General features: G+C 48.4%; 2 protein-coding genes across 4 annotated transcripts in view; one reads left to right on the top strand and one right to left on the bottom strand.

Moving 5' to 3' along the window:
• The window catches only part of ASTE1 (asteroid structure-specific endonuclease 1), a 291,631-nt gene that overhangs the window by 120,482 nt on the left and 149,287 nt on the right, over window positions 1-21,862 (top strand). The window lies entirely within an intron of this gene.
• The window catches only part of NEK11 (NIMA related kinase 11), an 835,513-nt gene that overhangs the window by 745,874 nt on the left and 67,777 nt on the right, over window positions 1-21,862 (bottom strand). For all 3 annotated transcript variants that reach the window (XM_085630659.1, XM_085630661.1, XM_085630660.1), the window contains exon 2: window positions 10,655-10,939. In XM_085630659.1, coding sequence (XP_085486785.1) covers window positions 10,655-10,836 — 182 coding nt within the window. In that variant the 5' untranslated portion in view covers window positions 10,837-10,939. The remainder of the gene's footprint in view (window positions 1-10,654; window positions 10,940-21,862) is intronic.

The following is a 21,862-nucleotide window of genomic DNA, read 5'->3' as shown; positions in this document are numbered from 1 at the left end:
GTAGGGAGTGAGGATGAATGACCGCACGGCATATGCACTGTCGCCTAGGTGAGTAAAAGGGAACCATCAGTCACATGCCTCAATACACTATGATTTGCAAGTATCATGGGGCGTCACTGTTACTTACCTAGCAGGTATCCTTCTCCAAATTCTCCGGCAAGCAGTCGTGTGTAGATCCCACTGTTCTGGAAGAAGTAGGAGTCGTGGGTGCTCCCAGGAAACTTCGCAACAATATCAGTGATGATGTTCCCTGCATCGCAGATTACCTGCACATTGATGGAGTGGGTGGACTTTCTGTTCCTGTAGATGTGCTCAGTGGCAGCTGGTGGGCAGATTGGGATGTGTGTGCCATCAATACAGCCAATGACATGGGGGAACTGTGCCATGTGATAAAAGTCAGTTTTAGTTTTCTGCAGTTCAGCCTGTGTGTTTGGGAAGCTGATGTAGTGGTGCATTCTCTGCATCATGGCATCCAGGAACTTCCTGAAGAAACGGGACAGGCAACTCTGGGATACACCGCCCACCGCAGCTATCACCCCCTGGTAACTGCCAGATGCGAGTAGATGTAGGCTGCAGAGCACCTGCACATGTGGTGGTATGGCATGCACCCTTCTTGTTGGCTGGTCCAGGAGTGGGTGCAGGTCCCTTATCAGGTCCATGATGGTTTGTGGGTGTAGCCTGTACCTTTCATGTATCTCTGCGTCAGTCTGTTGAAAGAGTGTGATGCGTCAGTCTGTTGAAAGAGTGTGATGCGCTGTCTGTAGATGCATTCCTCCCGTCTCCAAATCCTCAGACCTGCTGCCTGTAGACGTAGGTGCCTTGCAATGACTTACAGAGCGGCCATGTTGTCCACGCTGTTGCATTTTGGGATTGCTTATATGCACTGTTGATGCTTACCACCTGCTTTCAATCTGTGTTAATTACCGACTCTTATTTACCGAATTTCATGGATTTCTTAATTACCGAATTTACCTACATGTCTTTTTCCGTTTTACCACTTCATATTTACCGATTCGGAAAATATGTATTCGGTAAATATGAATCGGTATTTTAGAAATCGGTAAATATGAATCGGTATTTACCGCTTCATATTTACCGAAAATTGGTTTTTGGCCTCCTACATCTCAGTTGACTAAATACCGGTCGGTAACGGGATATTTACCGAATTTCGGCCGTTACCGACCGGTATTTAGCTACCTACATATGGCCCTAAATGCCTACTTTTCACCTTTTTTTGTATGACCGCCAACATTTCTCCTTCTCTTTTTTCCCCTGCTTCTAGTTTTCTATCTTTCCTTGTGCTCTTCTTATGACAACTTCCCTTTTCGTGACAATCTCTTTTCTCTTCAGCGTACCTTATCACTGGCTGTGTTTCTATATTCTCTTGTACTAAAAACTATTAAAAAGTATTCTTGATAAACTAAACTACTAACCGTGGAAGTCATATTTAACTTTGTGTTATTTTTTTAATTCAATCAATGAGTCACTTTGCATGTGTTTTAATTTAATTTAATTTATTGTATTGTCCCTACGTGGGCCCAAAATAATATATCATTGTATTTCATTTATCGTTATGTTAAGTTTGAAAAAAAAATTTTATTGTCATATATTTTTCCTTCCTTACCCCTATAATTTAAATTTCCATGATTAGAGTTCACTATCGTAATTTTTTTAAATTTTGAACAGTTCTATTCCTTGTTTTGCACATCTAGGCCTGATGAAGAGACAGTGTAATTTATAAATCGCGAACCGCGCGTTGGCTTGAGTTCTTTCTATAAAGATTTTGAACAATAATAAATACCACAAACACAATCTGAAGACTAACAACATTTCTTTAAATCCACTGACTTCAATACCTGTCTTGTTTGTATGCAAATTTTGTAGAGCATGGAAAGAGCTTCACAACAACCATGGACAAGCTGTAGGTCCCATAAGATCACCTTCCATTTCATGACTCGTAGTCCACAGACCATCTATGGGTCTAATCACTAGTTGACTTTATGCCTGTCTTTGACCATGTACTGTGCTCCGCTGTCTTTTCACTAGGTTTGTGCTATAGAAATAACACATACATACCAGGTACAGTCAGAATGTTAAGTCACAACATCACGGCTATCTGGGTACCCAGGTCACAGAGAATAGTCGTACTCATATGGGGAAACATTCTCTCATGTGTAGATCTAGGCTGAGCAGCTCGTACGCGCCATGATGTTTCATAGTTTAACTTGGAACCCGGCGACCCCTACGCTCCCCAGTGTTTTCCTGGGATGTTTCAATCCCCTCATCATCGGGCTGTCAATCACCTCAAAGTCTGGGTATTGGTGATGGCATTGAGGCAAAGATAGCTCCATCTCAGCCCCATGGGGCACACCAAAAACGCAGGCCTCGAGATTCCTGAACAGAAAATAGTTGCCTATCATCTTGCTGTGTGTGAGGTCTGAGGGCCAGCCCCACGGACAGGAAGCCGGGTGTCACCTGTCCCGATCTCTCTCTCCAGGTTGGTAGACCCAACATGGTCCAAGTTCCAATGCAAGCATTTTCAGAGTTGAAGCCATTTGTGTTGCTACTTTCCCCTACTAACGGAGTCATTTTAAGGCCTTCTGCAGAGGCGGATCCTCTGCTAAGGCGGAGGAGCGTCGCCCCACTGCTCTCCGAGCAGTTGAAAGAGGAAAAATAAAATTATACTAACACAGCTTTATTAACATTTTATTTTTCCTACAGCAGTGGATCAGTTGGGGCGGAGCTGGGCTCCGTGACGCCAGAGTCCCGCAGGGGGAAGAGTGGTGAGTGCACTCTGTAAGTGCCCACGACTGTTTGGCCGGCGGTCTCAGGCTGGCAAAAGCGGCATGCGCACTTTGCATGTTCTCCACCCAGGCTGTATTACAACCTGGGTGGAGAACATGCCTTCTCTCCCATTCCCTGGCTGAGCGCCGAAGCACGGTGCTCAGACCAATCACAACGCTGCATTGAAGCGTTGTGATTGGCTGTGGGGATCCTGGATGGTTCCTGCTGCCGGACTCGAGGAAGATGAAGAAGACGGAGGAGAGGCAGCGGCCGGCACAATTTCAGGTAAGTGGTTAAGTTTTATTTTTTAATCTTTTTTATTCCCCCCTCCTCCCCGCCCCACTAGTCCTGTACGGTAGTAGCTGCTACTGGCATTCCCTTACAATCTGGCAGCCCTCTCCACCATTGTGGTTGAGACCTAAGTTGGCCGCCCACAATCATTCCATAACACACAGATGGCCTGCGATCAGAAATGTCCCAAGGAATATACATGGGGTCTGGCCGTGCTTACCTACAGCCATGCATCCTTGGTGGTCCAGCCCCATTCACCTGGAATAACCCATCCAAGACAGGGGTCTCCTGTAGTCTCTCTTTAGGCCTGTCACTTCAGGCAGTCACCGAGTAAGATACCTACAAGCCAGGTCCCTCACATAAGACTCATCCCATGATCACTACCTCCGAGGAACATCCCGCTATTGCAGTCAAATAAACACGAGCCCTGGTCCCCAGTCACACTTCCACTTACACCACGTGTGAAGAGGTCTTACACACCAAGACACTCCACTATGCAAGAAAGATTAGTGTGGAAGTGAACACTACAGCCATGCTCTTTGGGGTGACCCTCAATAAATTTTGTAATAACCAATGCAAAATGGTGCATTTCAGAACTGCATTTCACCAAACCAGGGGCGGCTCCCCAGTTGGAGTGGAGGACCATCGCCCTACTTAAATGTCCCCAGAAAAGCTCCAGAGAGGATAAATACAATGGTAATGAAGTTAATTCATTCCCACTTTTGTCAACCCGTCTTGACTCAGGAAGGGACGGGCCTGGAGAGTTGCAGCAGTGGTTGGCTGCCCGTGCACTACTTTATAGTGCGCATGTCCCTTTGGGCGGCCGTCTTGCAACAGTCAGCCTGACAATTGTACTATAAACCTCTCAACCCCGCTGTCTTAGACAGCCGGGTTGAGAGCCTGCACAGGCCTCTACTGTCCTCTGGAGCATAGAGAGATGCCTCTCCCTCCAATCCTGGTGCTTCTCTCATGCTGGTTAACAGCATGAGAGCAGCACCAGGATTGGTTAAGAAGGTTAGCTGGGGCCCTGAACATGACGTCGGGTAAGAAGACCGGAGCGAGGAGGACATGTCTGCGAAAACAGCTAAGTGACTTTTTATTTATTTCATGTATGTATTTATTTTATTTATGTTGTGTATTTATTTTAAGCCCCACCCATTTGCCCGCCACCCAATCGCCATGCTTGCTAGTCGCCACTGCACCAAACACATTGATGAGGGACGGGCAGTTTTTTGGGATACACACCAGAAAACCATGACCATTTCTGCACTTGAAGATACCACATGATGAAACATCTGGTTAATGTCCCCAGCACAATCTGCTTTGGGCACTGAATCCCTAAGGCTATAAGATGGCTGCATGTCAACAGGGACATTACACTCCAGTTAGTTTTTACTTCCACAAATCACTGTAATCTGTAGCTGTAGTCACATTTGTTCAATGTAGATGAACACTACTACAACAACAAACAAGAGGAGAACGTCACCGGAGCGTGAAATGCAAGCGCGGTGCTGTATTATGGTGTCCCTATTGGCTTGCACTCAGTTTGGGTACCATGGTCCTTTGTGCAAGCAAGAACAACCACCGCCCCCCCCAGTGCTGGTTGGGTAGCAAAATATTAGTGGGGGCCACCACAAAACTAAAGTGGGGGGGGAGAGGAATAATATATATTTTTTTTAACGTACCTGTCCCGACGCTGCCAGCCGTCATGGTGCTTCTCTCCTCCCGGCAGTCACTGTGGCACAGAGCACAGGCTCCCCACCCAATCCAGACGCTGCTCTCATGCTATACCAAAATACCACAAAATTGCCAACACTGATATCATTTACCAGATTATTTCAACAATCACACGCGACACTCCTAGTGATTGAAACAAAATTAATTAGGACTGGTTTATTTCTTTGAAAATTCAATTCATCATTTTTTCTTTTTCAAAAAGTATACTTAATTAATACAATATTATCTTGACCAAACATTTAGTGGAGCAAACAAAAACAATATATACAACCCTTGTTGAGGGAACTTGAGCACGTTGTAAGTAGATGTACATAGTGAATTTTGTATTGTATATAATGTTTTTGTTGCTGTGTAGTGGTATATATTGTTTTTGTTTGGTCCACTAAATGTTTGGTCAAGATAATATTGGATTAATTAAGTATACTTTAAAAAAAAGAAAAAATGATAAATTGAATTTTCAAAGAAATAAACCAGTCCTAATTAATTTTGTTTCAATCACTATGAGTGTCACGTGTGATTGATTAAATAATCTGGTAAATGATATCAGTGTTGGCAATTTTGTGGTATTTTGGATTATAGATTGGCCTAGCCTTACTGATTAAGGGCCAGAACCCTTTATTGAGCGGCCTCATGCTATACCAAGCATGAGAGCAGCGTGGGGACTCGCCTGAGTGGGCTGGTCTGACGCTCGCTCAGGCACAGGGAGTCTGCGGCTTTTCTCCAGTTGTCAACACAGCTGGTTTGGAGAAACCTGAGTGGGCATGTCTGACCGGTCTACGACGGCCGTCCAAACCGACATGGGCCATCACCCCCCCCCCCCCCTGCAATGGCCTGGCCCAGCCCAAGACTCCCCGGGAATATATGTCGTTACTACGCATTCCGTTGCAACGCATGCCTTTACCACGCATGCGTTACAACGGAATGTGTTTTCCACGCTTTGCCGTTACCTCGCTTTTACCTTTACTCCGCTTTTTCTTTTTTGGGGGGGAGACCCCCCCAAGCCCCCTTTCTTCTTTTTTTTCCTTTTTCTGCAGGTCTCCGCCGACACTGAAAACGGACTGATGCTTTTTTTCGGATTAGGATGACGTGTTATTTTTCGCTGACTGACTGACCAGTGGGGCGACGCCCCTCCGACATTACGGAGGAGATTGCCCTGCAAAATACGGTAATTATAAGGGTTCATGGGCTGGGGTCTCTGGACCAAATGCACCACTGACAACAACACTCCTGGACTAACACCACTTTCCTCAGTCTTCCGCGGTAGGAAAACCTTCAGCAGAAGTGACTTGTACTTTTTAGCTAAAACGTCTGTAACTTCCAATCAAGCTAAATATATTTAGAAAAGCTACATGGATGCAGCATAACCTCGGGAGGGCATTTCTATTAGTAGAAAACTTCAGTTCACTTATCTGAACTGAATTCGTAACAAGAAAAGCACCTGATAGACTGGCATCAGGGAATACACCTTTAAAAAATAAGCTGCAGTGCTCTGCTGCCATCTACTGACAGAATAGTATACGCACGCTAAGCATTAAAGTACAAAATAAATGTTCAAGGGACCGTATCATTAATGATGTGCTTTGCAGGCTCAGCGCCTGTTTTATGCGCCTGCGGGGTGTAAAGTGCATTTATTTAACCCAATATTTCTCTGATTTTATATATCTGATATAGAAACAGTGCTCAAGGTTTGATTCAAATTTAATGCAATTCACTAACAAAGCTAGTTGTGTACTTCAGAATGAGTGCACAGATTCCTGAGCTCCAGTAATGAACTCTAAGTTTCAGAAATATGCAGATCCGGTATATTTTACTAGGTACCCACTGAACTCGGGCCCAAAATCCACAGCTATCCAAATTGCAAAAAAAGGTTGATCTGTCCATGTTCTGTTTTGGGCCTTTACTTGTTGTGGGCGCTAGGCCCACCCACACTAGCGACATAACATTTTTGTCAGGCGATGTTGGAAAATGCTGGGTGGTAGAACATTTGTGACTCACCAGAGATTCCAGAACCTTTTCTCATATTAATGTAAGGAGAATGTGTGTGTTTAGACAAAGTGTAAGGCTTGTAAGAGCTTCTGTGTAAGAAAATCTGTTTAGAGCCACACAAGTCCCCCCACCCTGGACTCCCCTGGGTGTCTAGTTTTCAGAAATGTGCGGATCTGCTAGATTTCTCTAGTTGTCTACAGAGCTAGGGCCCAAAATCAGAGCTACTCAAAATGCACAAAAGAGTTAGTTTTGAGTGGCAAAAATGGATCTGTCCATGTTCTGTTTTGCTCCTTTCCTATCATGGGACTAAGCCCGCCCACACAAATGCGGTACCATTTTTATCAGGAGATATTGACAAATGCTGGGTGGTTGGAATTTTCTGGCTCCCCAAGATTGCAGAACTTTTGCCTAGGTGCCGACAGAGCTAGGGCCTCAAATCCGCAGCTACTAAATTGCAAAAGGGCCCTCTTTGAGTGGAAAACGTTGATCTGTTAATTTTGCGTTTTGGGCCCTTTACTGTCACAGGCGCTAGGCCCACCATTTTTATTGGGAGACATGGGGGAATGCTGGGTGTTAGGAAATTTGTGTCTCGTCACTGATTCCAGAACTTTCCCTCACTGAAATATAAGGAAATGTGTGTGTTTTAGCCAAAGTTTGAGGTTTACCAGGGCTTCTAGGTAAGAGAACCTGGTGAAAGCCTCCCAATTCACCCCACCCTGGACTTCCCTGTGTGTCTGGTTTTCAGAAATATGTGTATCTAGCAGGATTCCCTGGGTGCCAGCTGAGCTAAGGGCCAAAATCCACAGCTAGCCAAATTGCAAAAAAAATGGGTCAACTTTAAGTAGACACATTTTATCAGTACATGTTATGTTTTGAGCCCTTGCCTGTCGTGGGCGCTCAGCCCACCAACACAAGTGAGGTATCCTTTTTAGCCAAAGACGTGGAGGAGTTCTGGGTAGTAGAAAATGTGTGGATCTCCACAGATTCCAGAACTTTCCCTCCCAGAAATGTGAGGAAAATGTGTGTTTTTTTAGCTAAAGTTTGAGGTTTGCAAGGGCTTCTGAGAAAAAAGAACGCATGAGAAGCCCTCAAGTCACACCACTCTGGACTCCCCCATGTGTCTAGTTTACAGAAATGTCTAGGTATGGTGGATTGCCCTGGGTCACAGCTGAGCTAGGACACAAAATCTGCGGCTAACCACATTGTGAAAAAAGCATGGATTCTGTTGGGTGAAATTTGATGTCACCAGTCAGATTTCGGGCCATTTTGTGTTGCAGATGTTAGGCCACACAAGTGAGGTTTTATAGTGAGATGTGTGGAAACACAGAAGAGTGAAACATTTATTATTACTAATTGGATTTCTTTGCATTTGTGGCTACCAAATGTAAGCCAGTGTAGAAGAAAGAAGACATTTTACAAAATGCCCTCTGAATTACATGATAGTATAGGTAACCCCAAATTCAGAGGGTTACAAATAACCAGTCTTCCTAAACTCAGTATTCTCTGTACATTTCAGAAGTACATTGGTTCCTTTTATACCCATTTTTAAAATATATATTTTACCAAATGAATTGCTGTACAATCGTACACAATTAAAAATCATTGTATGGTGCAGCTTAGTTATTGGCTCTGGGTATCATGTGTTTTTGGAGAAATGATACACAATGGGCCAGATGTATGACCCTTTTTTGAGGCCACAAACGGGAGAACCTCCCATCAGTGGTGCAACGAAAGTTGGAGGGCCCCCCTGCAAGGTACACAGAGGGGCCCCCGCTCCGGATTTCATCCGGAGCTCTCCGATGTGAGTACAGTGCTGAGGGGGCCCCCTGCAGCTCAGGGGTCCCCCCGCGCTGCGGAGGATGCGGGGGCCTGTTACGCCCCTGCCTTCCATTTGCAGCCGCAAAAAAAAGGGTAATAACAAGTACAAATTCTATTTTGCAAGTCCCTGACTCGCAAAATAGCATTTGCGACTCTCTCTATTAGGAAGGGGCGTCCCTTCGTAATAGCCAGTCAATATGCTATGTACCAGTGTTTTGCGACCGCATTTGCATCTGCAAAACACTTGCAGTTTACCACCTACTTCAAGTAGGTGGTAAAACCACTTGCTAAGGGGAAGGGGTCCCCAGGGGACCCCTTCCCCTTTGTTAATATGTTGGAAATAGCAGGCAGTGGTCCCAGAGACAACTGCCTGCCCTTAAAAAAAATGAAACTGAAAAGTTTCATTTTTCTTTTTTAAATGCACCCCGTTTTCCTTTACAGAAAACATGCTGCATTGTAAAAAAAAAAAAAGCTGCTTTATTAAAAAGCAGTCCCAGAGATGGTGGTCTGCTGAGCCCAGCAGGCCACCATCCCTGGGAGGGCTGGCATTCACAATGGGCTCGCACATTGCGGGCTCGCAAATTGCGAGAGGCTCATTAATATTAATGAGCCTCGCAATCGACCCCATTGGGAATCGAAAAACAGTGTAAAAACACTGTTGTACATTTCATTTAGCGTGTCGCAATTTGCAAACTAGGGCTAGGGAGACAATTCCCTATGCATGCTAAGAAGGTATCAAGGTTATTAATTCTGTGTTTTGAGTGTTTCCCAAGAGGAAGGCGTGAGCCCGTTGTATTGTACATCAGGCTCTATATATATTGCCATGACCAGAAGGTTCTGTCAGATGTAACGGTATATTGCTGTTGTAAATCTGCCATTGTGACAAGAAATTAGAGGAAAATGTCACAAATGGCTGTTTTTTCCAACTCATTATCATTTTATTTTAATTTCAGTCATTTCTCTGGAAAAACCTTAATGTGTCTACACAAATGACCCCTTGATGAATTCAGAATTGTGTCTACTTTTTAAAAAATTATAATTTTTCGGGTTCATTCATGGGTTTTTACACCAGTTCGCACCATAAAGTGCCAAAAGGTTGAAACTACATAAATTAGGAAAAATGGACTACCTCTTATAAAACTGCAAAACCTGTGCTAAAAATGATTTGATATAACTGTGCTTGTCATGGAAGCCGGGAATATGGTAGTCCAAGCACAGCAAGCCCTTTGTTGATGACATTTTTAGTAAACCAAATATATGCCTTCTTGAGCAGCACTTTTCCCTCCATTTTTTGTTAAAATTTGTCTTTGTTTTGGGTGTCTTCTCAGTATTCTCCAGGAGAAAACACAAACCATTGCAACCTTTGAACTTCCCTGGACGTTGGGAAAAAAGGAAATACATTTGATGTGGGTACCTTAAGTGGAAAAAGGTGTTGAAGGCGTAAGCATGAAGTACCTCAAATACCAAGAAAAGGGCGTAGCACTAGAAGGTGGAAAGGCTCAGCATTCAAGGGGCTTAAGTGGCACTGAAATACAAAAGTCTTAACCCTTTAAAGCACGCTTAGCCACTTTTTAAAATGCTTATAACTCAAAAACTACTGATTGGACTTACACCAAATCAACAAAAGCATTATTTCTGAGTAAACGTCTCCTTTTATGCCAAGTTTGATATAAACCATCTGGTGGTTCAGGCTGCAGGCACAAGCAAAATTTCCTATGAGAGCTAAAATGGGGAAAACTTCTTTTTCGACCCTTTCACTATTTGTCCCTGCACAAATTTTTATGAAACTTGGAACGCCAAACCTTGGGTGACTAAGCTAATTTACAAAATTTCATGTAAAACTTGTTGAAGGAGTCAAATGTTATAGGCAAATTACAAAAAATGCCTATTCAATGGACAGTGCAACTGAACTATATCTGCAGACTGATGATCATAGGTGCATAATGACCCTATAGAAATAGAGACGGAGAGCTAGCTATAGATACATAGCTGTGGTAAACAATAACTCAAATGAGGAATAATAATATTGTGTACTCACAGTTCTTCTCCTTTTTTTGCCTTCTGGTCCACGACCAGGAAGACAGTTCCAAAGCTTCCGCTTCCCAGCTTCTCCTTGGAGACATATCTCTTTGCAATCAAGGCCTCTGTACTGATGGAGATGGGTTTGTTGCCCTTTGTGTCCTCCCTTGGACCCCGTTCCGCCTCGTGGAACTTCGGCATTGCTCCAAGCACTGGTGAGTTCCTTTACTGGTTTGTCTGGTTTCCAGTGAAGTAGTCTTTCCAAATCACTGTATATTCACTCAGCAATGTTCAAAGGAAGGTCCTTTAAGACATAAAACAAAAATACATCATCATAAGACAGTCTTAAATTGGTTTATGTAGCTTCAAAGATGTAGAGAACCCACTGGGAATAGGTTTCCTAGCACACCAAGATGCTGTCAGTGGTACATGGTGCTAGAGTTGTTGGATGAAAGTTTACAGGGAAAACTAAGTCAGATGAAAATGTTTCCCACTCGTAGTATCCGGTAAATCAATATTTTTGCACAAGCTCATACTATTCACTCACATTTACTCTGAACTCCACAGGAACGACAAATATTATGCCACCAGACATCACCTACTGTTCTCAATACAAATGATACCCAGAGGCGGATGAAACATACAGACGTGGTCATGAAACATCAACTAGGCCTGCTGAACATGAGTGCCCTTCCAACTCCTACCTTCTGTTCGGTTCTTCCTTTGTGCCCCACCCCCAATGTCACAGGCCCGTGCGCTGCGCAGTGCGATTCTCTCATTCGCCCAATCACTTAAAGAGCACTGTGCTAACTGCGCATGTCATTACACAATGGCTCCATGTCACTAGGATGCCAGGTTCCAGTTCTACAATTTTCATTTCAAAATGTTTACCTTCAGGTCTAACATGAAATTGCTTGTGTTGACAAGAACCTAGACTGCAACTCCCAGAATGCATAAGGTTGTTAAAGGAAAGCCAAGACAGGGAAAATGGCGTTCTTGTTGTCATGGGGTCCTCTACTCATCTGGTGTATGCAGGGGAGCGTGGGTTCCTATGGAGAATTGAAGGTATGTCTCCAGCAAGGCAGGAGTGCACGCAAAAGAAATCCTTAGCTTATCACAAATGTGGTACCATATCGTCTTCCCACTCCTCCCAGGCATGGGGTGTGTCATATATGTTGCAAAAAGTCTTCAGCGAGTTAAAGCCGTAACTGTGGCCATGTCAAGTCTATTTTGATCCCGTATATTTACACTGTGGCTGTATTGCTCATCATATATACTCATCCATTAAAAGGTTCTCGTCCTCTATAAATAGTTCAACATTTCACATGATCATTACATGTACATGGTCCTTAACTACTTCACCATGACATCTACTGAACGGTTTATTGTGGGTTTTGGGTGTAGCTGGGGTTGGTTTGCCTTCACTCCCAGAGAAACTGTGTGGTCAAAGTCAAGTTCAGCTCACAGTGAGAATGTCTAGATCTAGTATCTGTACCCTGGAGCGTATGCCCATAAGGGCCCTCCTAGGGTAACAGATGTACTCTTCTACATACAATGTATGTGATGTGGCACGAGCACTGCCCACTAAGACAAGTGTGACCCACAGTACAATCCGGCCTAGGGGAGTCGCACTTCTCCTTTATTCAGTCATGACAACTCAGCGGTACGTAAAGGTCATAGCAACCACGTACGTCCTCTAAGCTTACCATGTCGTATTTGTATCTAAGCCTAGGATACCACCTCAATAAAGGACACATTGTGGTATATCCTAAGGTTCCTTTTAGATATTGAACTGGATCTAAGTAATTTATCCAGAGAAAAAAATGGACTTCTAAAAACTCCCCCAGGTTAGTCCCCCTGAGGTGGCGTCCGCTCTGGTATAATCGTCTCACCAGGGTGAGAAGAGGTGGCAAATGATGAAGCATGTCACATTACGTGAGTGAGCCTACCTCATTCCATTCTTGGAATTCCCCATCTTTCTGTAGGGATACTAGCAGTAGGTAGATAGGAAAACACAAACTAGGGCTAAGGAGACAATTCCCTATGCATGCTAAGAAGGTATCAAGTTAATTCTGTGTTTTGAGTGTTTCCCAAGAGGAAGGCGTGAGCCCGTTGTATTGCCTTTTTTTCTATCTTTGGTGTTTATAGTCACATCTTTTAGACTCAGTAGAAATTCCACTTAGTGACAACATTTTTCGGCTAATACCTAACCTGTAGCTCTCTCCATCTAGTTAGTAAATGGGAAAAGGAAATCAATTGGTTTTGGTAATAATTATATTATTGATAATATGAGAAAGATTGAACCACCACCTATTAGAGTTATGTATAAACTCTTCAATGAACTAATGCCAGATGACTTAGAAGATCGTGCAAAAAAGTGGAAAGAAGAAATAGGAATCTCAGAAGAATTATTTAATCACTCATTAAATTTGGCGCAAAACATTTTAATCCCGGCCCGACTTCAGGCCCAGTACTACAAAACTTACTTCTCACTTTACTACACCCCAAAGAAAATAGCAAAATGGGGGACAGGGAGAGGAACTTTATGTCCTAGATGCTTATTCTATCAAGCGGACTTAAACCATATGTTTGCTACATGCAGTGGCTTAAATAATCTAAAGCAAGAGATCTCAACCTTTTTTAGGGAACTGCTTGGGAATGATATTGTCCTCTCCCCATCTTTGATTGGATTGGGGGTGGATTCGGACCAACAAGGGAAACCAGGTGAAAAATTGCTGTTTATTGGTATGTGTTGGACCTGTCAGCCCTAGGGTGGTCTCCCCTTCTATTTTTGTATCGTGCCTCATTTTCTCCACCCTCATTTTTATGTTGGACTAGGTCTCCGGGCGCCTTTTCATTGCCAATCAGTGTTAAGGTGCAGGTGCTCCCTTCTCCCAAGATGGCTGCCACAGACCCCTGCTACTGCAGGGTGGTCGTTTTTCATAGTAGCACCCTAGCTGCCAGGAGCTGGCTGGGACCCACAACAATGTTGCGACACCAGCCCGCCTTTTTGTCCCATAGGTAGAGTGGGGAAGCTCCTGGAATATGCTGGAACCTTCTAGAAGGGAGGTGGGGTTTTACTTTTGCCGCCTTGGCTAGAGGTCACCTGACCTAGGGCTACTTAAGAGTGGGAGGGAAACTTTTGTGGTGAGTTGGCCATTGGGGTGAAGCAGAGCTGGAAGAATCCACCAGGAGTGTAGGCGGTAGGGCCTAGCCAGGGACTTATGCCTCTGAGAGTGACAGGATTTAGGTACTGCCTCTTAAGTGAGTGAGGTGCCCTGTGAATCCCACTGATCTTGCCCAGTAGTAGGAGGACCCAGAGACTCTCTGCCAGCCTGACTAGGAAGGATCTAGTCGCCCTCTCCATTCCTACCCCCTGTAACAGAACCCCTTAAGGGCGCCAGATACATCTGCGCCACAAGACTTCATCTGTCAACTGAGAACTGAAACCTAACTGTAAGAACTGAGACTGCATGACAAGAGCGAGCCGTAAGCCTTGAATGCCAGAGCTGAGACTGCGTGTCCAAGCTGACCTATCGAACTAAATGCTAAACCGATTGCCAAGCCACCGGGGATCGACCAGGTACTAGCGCTGTGACCCCCGCGCTCCCTGCCCTGGTCTGGGACCCCCGGCAGCGTGCTCCGCTGAGCACCATATCCCCATCCTTAACTTGAGCCCCCCCCTGCGACGACGAAGCCAGCGCACTCACCGCCGTGGCCTGGAGGCCTGGAGAAGTGCCCTGCTGTGTCACGAGGCCCTGGGGAAGTGCCCTGCTGTGTCGCGAGGCCCAGGAGAAGCCCGGGGCCCCGTCGCAGCCGTGTGAGGAGGTGCGCAAGGTCGGGGCCGAGTTCCCCCATCGTCGTGAGGATGGACGCCTGCTGACGCCGAGACGGAGGTAAGCCCGGAGGCCGAGATCCCCCCTGGTGCGCCCCCTGCTGGTCTGGGAACCACACCGCACTTGGCCCGGGTTGTCCCCTCCGTGGGAGTCCCCTCCCCTGCCTGCGCGACGGAGAGACCCCGCCGAGGGATCCGTTCCGTGTCCCCCCTTCAGCGAGACTGAGTGCGGTGCTTTGTGAACTGCACCGGAGCATAGGGACTTGCTCCTCGAGTCCGGTAACACTCCCCGCTGGAAGCCTTCCGAAGTACTGACTGACATTACCCTCGCGTGGCGCTTCACGCCACCGACTCCGCTTCCACGTCCTGAGAGACCGGGACTACGAGTGGCGCGTTGTGTTACATGCTCTGCTCAAAAGTATTACATGTCAGTGATTACGAGTAGCGCGTTGTGTTACATGCTCTGCTCAAAAGTATTACATGCCAGTGATTACGAGTAGCGCGTTGTGTTACATGCTCTGCTCAAAAGTATTACATGCCAGTGATTACGAGTAGCGCGTTGTGTTATATGCTCCGCTCAAAAGTATTACCTGCCATTGATTACGAGTAGCGCGTTATGTTCTATGTTCCACTTGAAAGTGTTACGTGTCATCCATTACGAGTAGCGCTTTGTTTGATATGCCTTGCTTCACAGTATTAAGTGCCATTGATTACGAGGAGCGCTCAGTTCTACCGGCTCCATGTTAACGTACCCAGTGTCACCCATTACGAGTAGTGCTCTGTGTTAGATGTCCTGTTCAGAGAAAGACCTTGCTTAACGCGCGCAGCGCTATAATCACCCGTGCTGAGCCATCTTCAGGAAGTGTATGTATAAGATTAGGCACTGCATATATATCGCCAAGATTGTCGTATTTACTGATCGATGGTATTATGATTCATGTATCGCCTTGTTATTTCCTGAACTGCAACTGACCAGCTATACTTGGATAAACTTGAAGTATTTGCATAATTTAAACGGTGTGGCGTCACTTATTGTGTGTGTCCCTAGTCCATGAGGAGTGTGTGGTGTATGGTTGCTTAACACATAGCCCTCTGGTTGCCCGACCGGCTCGTGCCACGTTACCGCCTATAGGGCCTGGTGACCCCAGGTTCCTACATTATTGGCCAGCGGTGGGATCCTTAGGACCTGTGACCATACAGCACCCTTCCGTGAGGCGAAGGGCGCCACAATTAAACGCCTATCCTACATTTTTGTTCCAGGGCTCGACAACCATTGTTTGCTGGATTATTGGTTCCACTGTCCAGGTAGAGAGTGCAAGAAGCCTGGTTAGCTTTTAACTGTTGCCTACACCCTAGGAATTTTCTCCTTAGTGTCTAGGTCCCCACCTGCCAGAATTAGCTGACCTCGAGGGGTACACTGTGAAGCAACTAAGGGAGTTCGCGCAGGAGATGGGGGTGCCTGGGATGCGGAGGGCCAAAGGACCGGAACTCCGCACCGCCATTAGGGCATGGGTAGAAGCCCACCCAGAAGGGAGAGGGGAGGAGGGACAGGAGGCGCCAGATGCACCTCAGGAGGAGAGCGCCCAGGAAGTCCTAGACATCGTGAATGTAGACGTGTCCGAAAATGTGCCCCCAGGGAGTCATACTGGGGCCAGTAGTAGGACGGGGTCTAGGAGGAGCGCGTCTCCAGAGGAGTATGAGGACAGAAGGGAAGAGAGGCAATTAAGATGGGAACTAGCCAAGTTGGAGCATGAAAGAGAAAGGGAAAAAGAAAGGGAAAGAGCCAGATTGGAACAAGAAAGAGAGAATAAGAAATGGGCAATGGAGGAGAAGAAGCTGGCGCACGAGCTTCAGTTAAAAGAGCTGGAGTTACGCGCCCTCCAATTGAACGCGTCCAATAAGGACAATGGTGGCAGCATACCCAAGGAACCTCAAGAATCGAAATTCTACCTACCCAAAGAAGTAATAGCCAATTACACAGTGGGGGACGACATCATGAAGTGGTTGGAGGCATACGAGGTAGCCTTAACGGCCCATGGGGTACCCGAGAGTAATTTGGGAGGTGGTCTCTACCGGTATATACCTCCCACTGTTAGGGACACCCTGCTATATTTGGCCAAGGCGGATCAGGTCAGGTATGCCCCCATGAAAGAGGCCTTGTTAAAGAAGTTTGGCCTTAACCCCGAGAAGTATAGGCAGAAGTTTTGTGGCAGCCATAAGCTGTCCACCCAAACATGGGTAGATTTTTTTGATTATGCGAGGAAGGCACTAGATGGTTGGGTGCGTGGCAGCGAGGTGCAGGACTACCAAGGTTTGTACGATCTTTTTTTAAGGGAGCACCTCTTGGATAAGAGCTTTCCGGAGCTGCGCCAACATCTGGTGGACCGCAAGCTGAAGGATCCTCGAGAGCTTGCGGAGGAGGCAGATATTTGGGTGAGCACCCGGGTGTCTCACAAGGGCCCCGGAGGAGATGGCTCGAAAGGCGGACAGGGTTTCCCCCAGAAGAAAGAGGGGGGAGATAAAAAGGTGGAGTTCTCGAAAAGTCCCCAAAATAAGTTTGGGAAGGGAGTAGGAACCCCACCCCCGTCCAATTCCACAAGACCCACTTACCCTGACAGGAGTTAGCAGCCAAGGATTGTGCGGTGCTACGAGTGTGGGGAGATTGGACACTACAGAGGAGATCCCAAGTGTCGCAAGCGACCACCAGCCCCATTGGGCGGGAAAAGTCCCGGGGTGAGTAGTATAGCGCTTAGGGTGGAGCTGCCCTTAGATAGGGAAGGGGAGTGGACAGGCCTGACGCTGGTTTCACTCGGGGATAGAGAAGTGGTCCCCGTAGTGTCCCTGCCCCCGAACACTGCTAAATATCAGCAGAGGGTGAGAATTAATGGGGAGGAGGTGGAAGCTCTGAGAGACACAGGGGCCAGCATGACCACTGTCGTGCGGCGGCTGGTGTCCCCAGACCAAGTAGTCCCCGAGGAGTTCCATCCGGCCGTATTGGCTGACGGCAGTTTGAGTCACTATCCAGTGGCTCGTGTTCCATTCGAGTGGGGAGGAGTCAAAGGCCTACTGCGAGTTGCTGTGAGCCCTGCCTTGCCTGTGGGGTGTTTGCTAGGGAACGACCTGGAGCACACCAAATGGAACGACGTCGAGTTTCACGCTCACACTGAGATGCTGGGATTACCAGGGTGGACTTGCGTGAGCATGCGGTCCATGGCTGCCCGGCATGGAACTCACCCGGAGTTGGAGCCTGGAATCATGGCCCAACCCAAACCCAAACGTGGGAAGAAGGAGGTGGTAGAGGACATGCCCCGTGAGTCGGATGGGGAGGCCGCAGAGGTGCCCCCGGAGTCCGCGGAGGTAGATGTCGTTCCTGTGGAGGACTTGCCGACCCTTGCTGACTGGCAAGTGGAAGGAGGGCCTACCCGGGAGGAATTTTGTCAAGCACAAAGGACGTGCCCCACTCTTGAGGGTATGCGGCGGCAGGCCGAAGCTCAAGTGGCCAGTCAGGAACTGGGAGGTTATCATGTGTATTGGGAGGATGGTCTCCTATACAGTGAGCCCAGGGTGCCGGTACATGGGTCTTCGAGGGCCATAGTGGTCCCCCAATGTTACCAGGCCTTCCTGCTGGAGTTAGCGCACAAGATACCCTTAGCTGGACACCTGGGCCAGGACAAAACCTTTGCACGGTTAGTCCCCCATTTTTATTGGCCCAGGATGAGGATTGCCTCAGACACCTTTTGCAAGACCTGCAAGTCTTGTCAGGCTAGTGGCAAGACGGGGACTAAGTTGAAGGTCCCGTTGGAACCGCTCCCCGTGATCGGGACCCCTTTTGAGAGGGTCGGTATCGATATTGTTGGGCCATTGGACCCTCCGACCGCAGCGGGACACCGGTTCATCTTGGTTTTGGTGGACCACGCCACAAGGTACCCGGAGGCTATTCCTCTGAGGACCATCACTGCACCGGTGGTGGCGCGGGCACTGTTGGGAATTTTTACCCGAGTGGGATTCCCGAAGATCGTGGTGTCGAACAGGGACACGAATTTCATGTCGGCCTACATGCAGGCCATGTGGAAGGAGTGTGGAGTGACCTACCGGTTCTCCACTCCTTACCACCCCCAGACTAACGGACTTGTAGAGCGCTTCAATAAGACATTGAAGGGGATGATCCGAAGCCTTCCAGAGGGCTTGAGGCGTAAGTGGGACGTCCTCCTCCCCTGCTTGTTATTCTCCTATCGGGAGGTACCGCAGAAGGGAGTCGGGTTCAGCCCGTTTGAATTGCTCTATGGCCATCCCGTTAGGGGTCCCCTCAGTTTAGTGAAAGAGGGGTGGGAGAAGACTTCACAGAAGCTTCCCCGTGACATTGTCAGCTACATGCTGGCGTTCCGCAGCCAGATGGCCAAGCTGTGGAAGGCAGCCACAGAGAACCTGGAGGCTAGCCAGACCGTGATGAAGGAGTGGTATGACCGCAACGCTCGGACGGTCGAGTTGGACGTTGGACAGAAGGTGTGGGTTATGGAACCTGGGGAGCTTTGTGCCCTCCAGGACCGGTGGACTGGCCCGTTCGACATTGTGGAGAGGCGAGGCCAGACCACATACGTTGTGGATGTAAAAAACCCCCGTCAGCCCCTCAGGGTGCTCCACGTCAACCGCCTGAAGCCGCACCATGAGCGATCGGAGCTTGCTCTCCTTATGGTGACGGATGGGAGCGAAGAGGAAGAGAGTGAAGCTCTTCCTGACCTTCTAGCGGTGCAAGAGAAGGATGGTTCGGTGGAAGGTGTAGTCCTCTCCCCATCCTTGACCCCAGAGCAGCAGAGGGACTGTCGCTATGTCCTGGGACAGTTCGCCTCGTTGTTCTCCCTCACGCCTGGAATCACTCATCTGTGTACCCATGATGTGGACACAGGGGAGAGCCCTCCGGTGAAGAACAAGTCTTACCGGCTCTCTGACCGAGTGAAGGATAGCATCCAGCGTGAGGTGGCAAAGATGCTGGAGCTGGGGGTGATAGAACCTTCCAGCAGCCCGTGGGCTAGTCCAGTGGTGTTGGTGCCGAAAGCGGCCCCACCGGGTACGACACCGGAGCTTCGGTTCTGTGTGGACTACCGGGGGTTGAACTCTGTCACGAAGACAGATGCTCACCCCATTCCACGTGCAGATGAGCTGGTGGACCGGCTGGGAGCAGCCCGGTACCTCAGCACCATTGACCTGACATCCGGATATTTGCAGATTGCCATGGCCGACGGAGCACGGGAGAAGACTGCGTTCTCCACCCCAGAGGGCCACTACCAATTTCGAGTGATGCCCTTTGGGCTCAAAAATGCTCCGGCCACATTCCAGCGGTTAGTGAATCAGGTACTTTCTGGCCTGGAGTCCTTCTCAGCAGCCTACTTGGATGACATAGCTGTCTTCAGTAGCAGCTGGGAGGACCATCTGCAACACCTCCAGGAGGTATTGCAGGCGCTGCAACGCGCTGGCTTAACCATTAAAGTCAGCAAGTGCCAGATTGGACAGGGATCTGTCGTGTACCTGGGACACCTGGTGGGCGGAGGTAAGGTGCAACCCCTCCAGGCCAAAATTGAAACCATCTTGGCTTGGGAGCCCCCCAAGACCCAAACAGAGGTCCGAGCTTTCCTCGGCCTCACTGGGTATTACCGCCGGTTCGTCAAGGGATATGGTACCATCGTGACCCCCTTGACGGAGTTGACCTCAAAGAAACAACCTCGCAAGGTCATATGGACAGCTGCATGCCAAGAAGCCTTTGATACGCTGAAAAATGCGATGTGTACAGCTCCAGTACTAGCAACACCCAATTTCAGCAAGGAATTTATTGTACAGACCGACGCCTCAGAGCACGGCATAGGTGCGGTGCTCTCGCAACTCAACACCGAGGGCCAAGACCAACCTGTGGCCTTCATATCTCGAAGACTCCTCCCTCGGGAACGGCGATGGAGCACCATTGAGAGAGAAGCCTTCGCGGTGGCATGGGCTCTGAAGAAGTTGAGGCCATACCTCTTTGGCACTCACTTCCTTATCCAGACCGACCACCGCCCCCTTCGCTGGCTCATGCAGATGAGAGGCGAAAACCCCAAGTTGTTGAGGTGGTCCATTTCCCTACAGGGGATGGACTTTCGGGTGGAACATCGGCCCGGAGTTGACCACGCCAATGCTGACGGTCTCTCCAGGTTTTTCCGCCTTAGTGAAGAGAACTCCCTAGAGGTTGGGTAGCTCTCCCCTCTTTCGGCTGTTGGACCTGTCAGCCCTAGGGTGGTCTCCCCTTCTATTTTTGTATCGTGCCTCATTTTCTCCACCCTCATTTTTATGTTGGACTAGGTCTCCGGGCGCCTTTTCATTGCCAATCAGTGTTAAGGTGCAGGTGCTCCCTTCTCCCAAGATGGCTGCCACAGACCCCTGCTACTGCAGGGTGGTCGTTTTTCATAGTAGCACCCTAGCTGCCAGGAGCTGGCTGGGACCCACAACAATGTTGCGACACCAGCCCGCCTTTTTGTCCCATAGGTAGAGTGGGGAAGCTCCTGGAATATGCTGGAACCTTCTAGAAGGGAGGTGGGGTTTTACTTTTGCCGCCTTGGCTAGAGGTCACCTGACCTAGGGCTACTTAAGAGTGGGAGGGAAACTTTTGTGGTGAGTTGGCCATTGGGGTGAAGCAGAGCTGGAAGAATCCACCAGGAGTGTAGGCGGTAGGGCCTAGCCAGGGACTTATGCCTCTGAGAGTGACAGGATTTAGGTACTGCCTCTTAAGTGAGTGAGGTGCCCTGTGAATCCCACTGATCTTGCCCAGTAGTAGGAGGACCCAGAGACTCTCTGCCAGCCTGACTAGGAAGGATCTAGTCGCCCTCTCCATTCCTACCCCCTGTAACAGAACCCCTTAAGGGCGCCAGATCCATCTGCGCCACAAGACTTCATCTGTCAACTGAGAACTGAAACCTAACTGTAAGAACTGAGACTGCATGACAAGAGCGAGCCGTAAGCCTTGAATGCCAGAGCTGAGACTGCGTGTCCAAGCTGACCTATCGAACTAAATGCTAAACCGATTGCCAAGCCACCGGGGATCGACCAGGTACTAGCGCTGTGACCCCCGCGCTCCCTGCCCTGGTCTGGGACTCCCGGCAGCGTGCTCCGCTGAGCACCATATCCCCATCCTTAACTTGAGCCCCCCCCTGCGACGACGAAGCCAGCGCACTCACCGCCGCGGCCTGGAGGCCTGGAGAAGTGCCCTGCTGTGTCACGAGGCCCAGGAGAAGCCCGGGGCCCCGTCGCAGCCGTGTGAGGAGGTGCGCAAGGTCGGGGCCGAGTTCCCCCATCGTCGTGAGGACGGACGCCTGCTGACGCCGAGACGGAGGTAAGCCCGGAGGCCGAGATCCCCCCTGGTGCGCCCCC

This window comes from Triturus cristatus, chromosome 10, assembly GCF_964204655.1.
Source record: "Triturus cristatus chromosome 10, aTriCri1.1, whole genome shotgun sequence".
NCBI classification, from domain to species: Eukaryota; Metazoa; Chordata; class Amphibia; order Caudata; family Salamandridae; genus Triturus; species Triturus cristatus.
The sequence above is the reverse complement of the archived record's forward strand: the minus strand, read 5'-3'. Positions and strand labels throughout refer to the sequence as shown.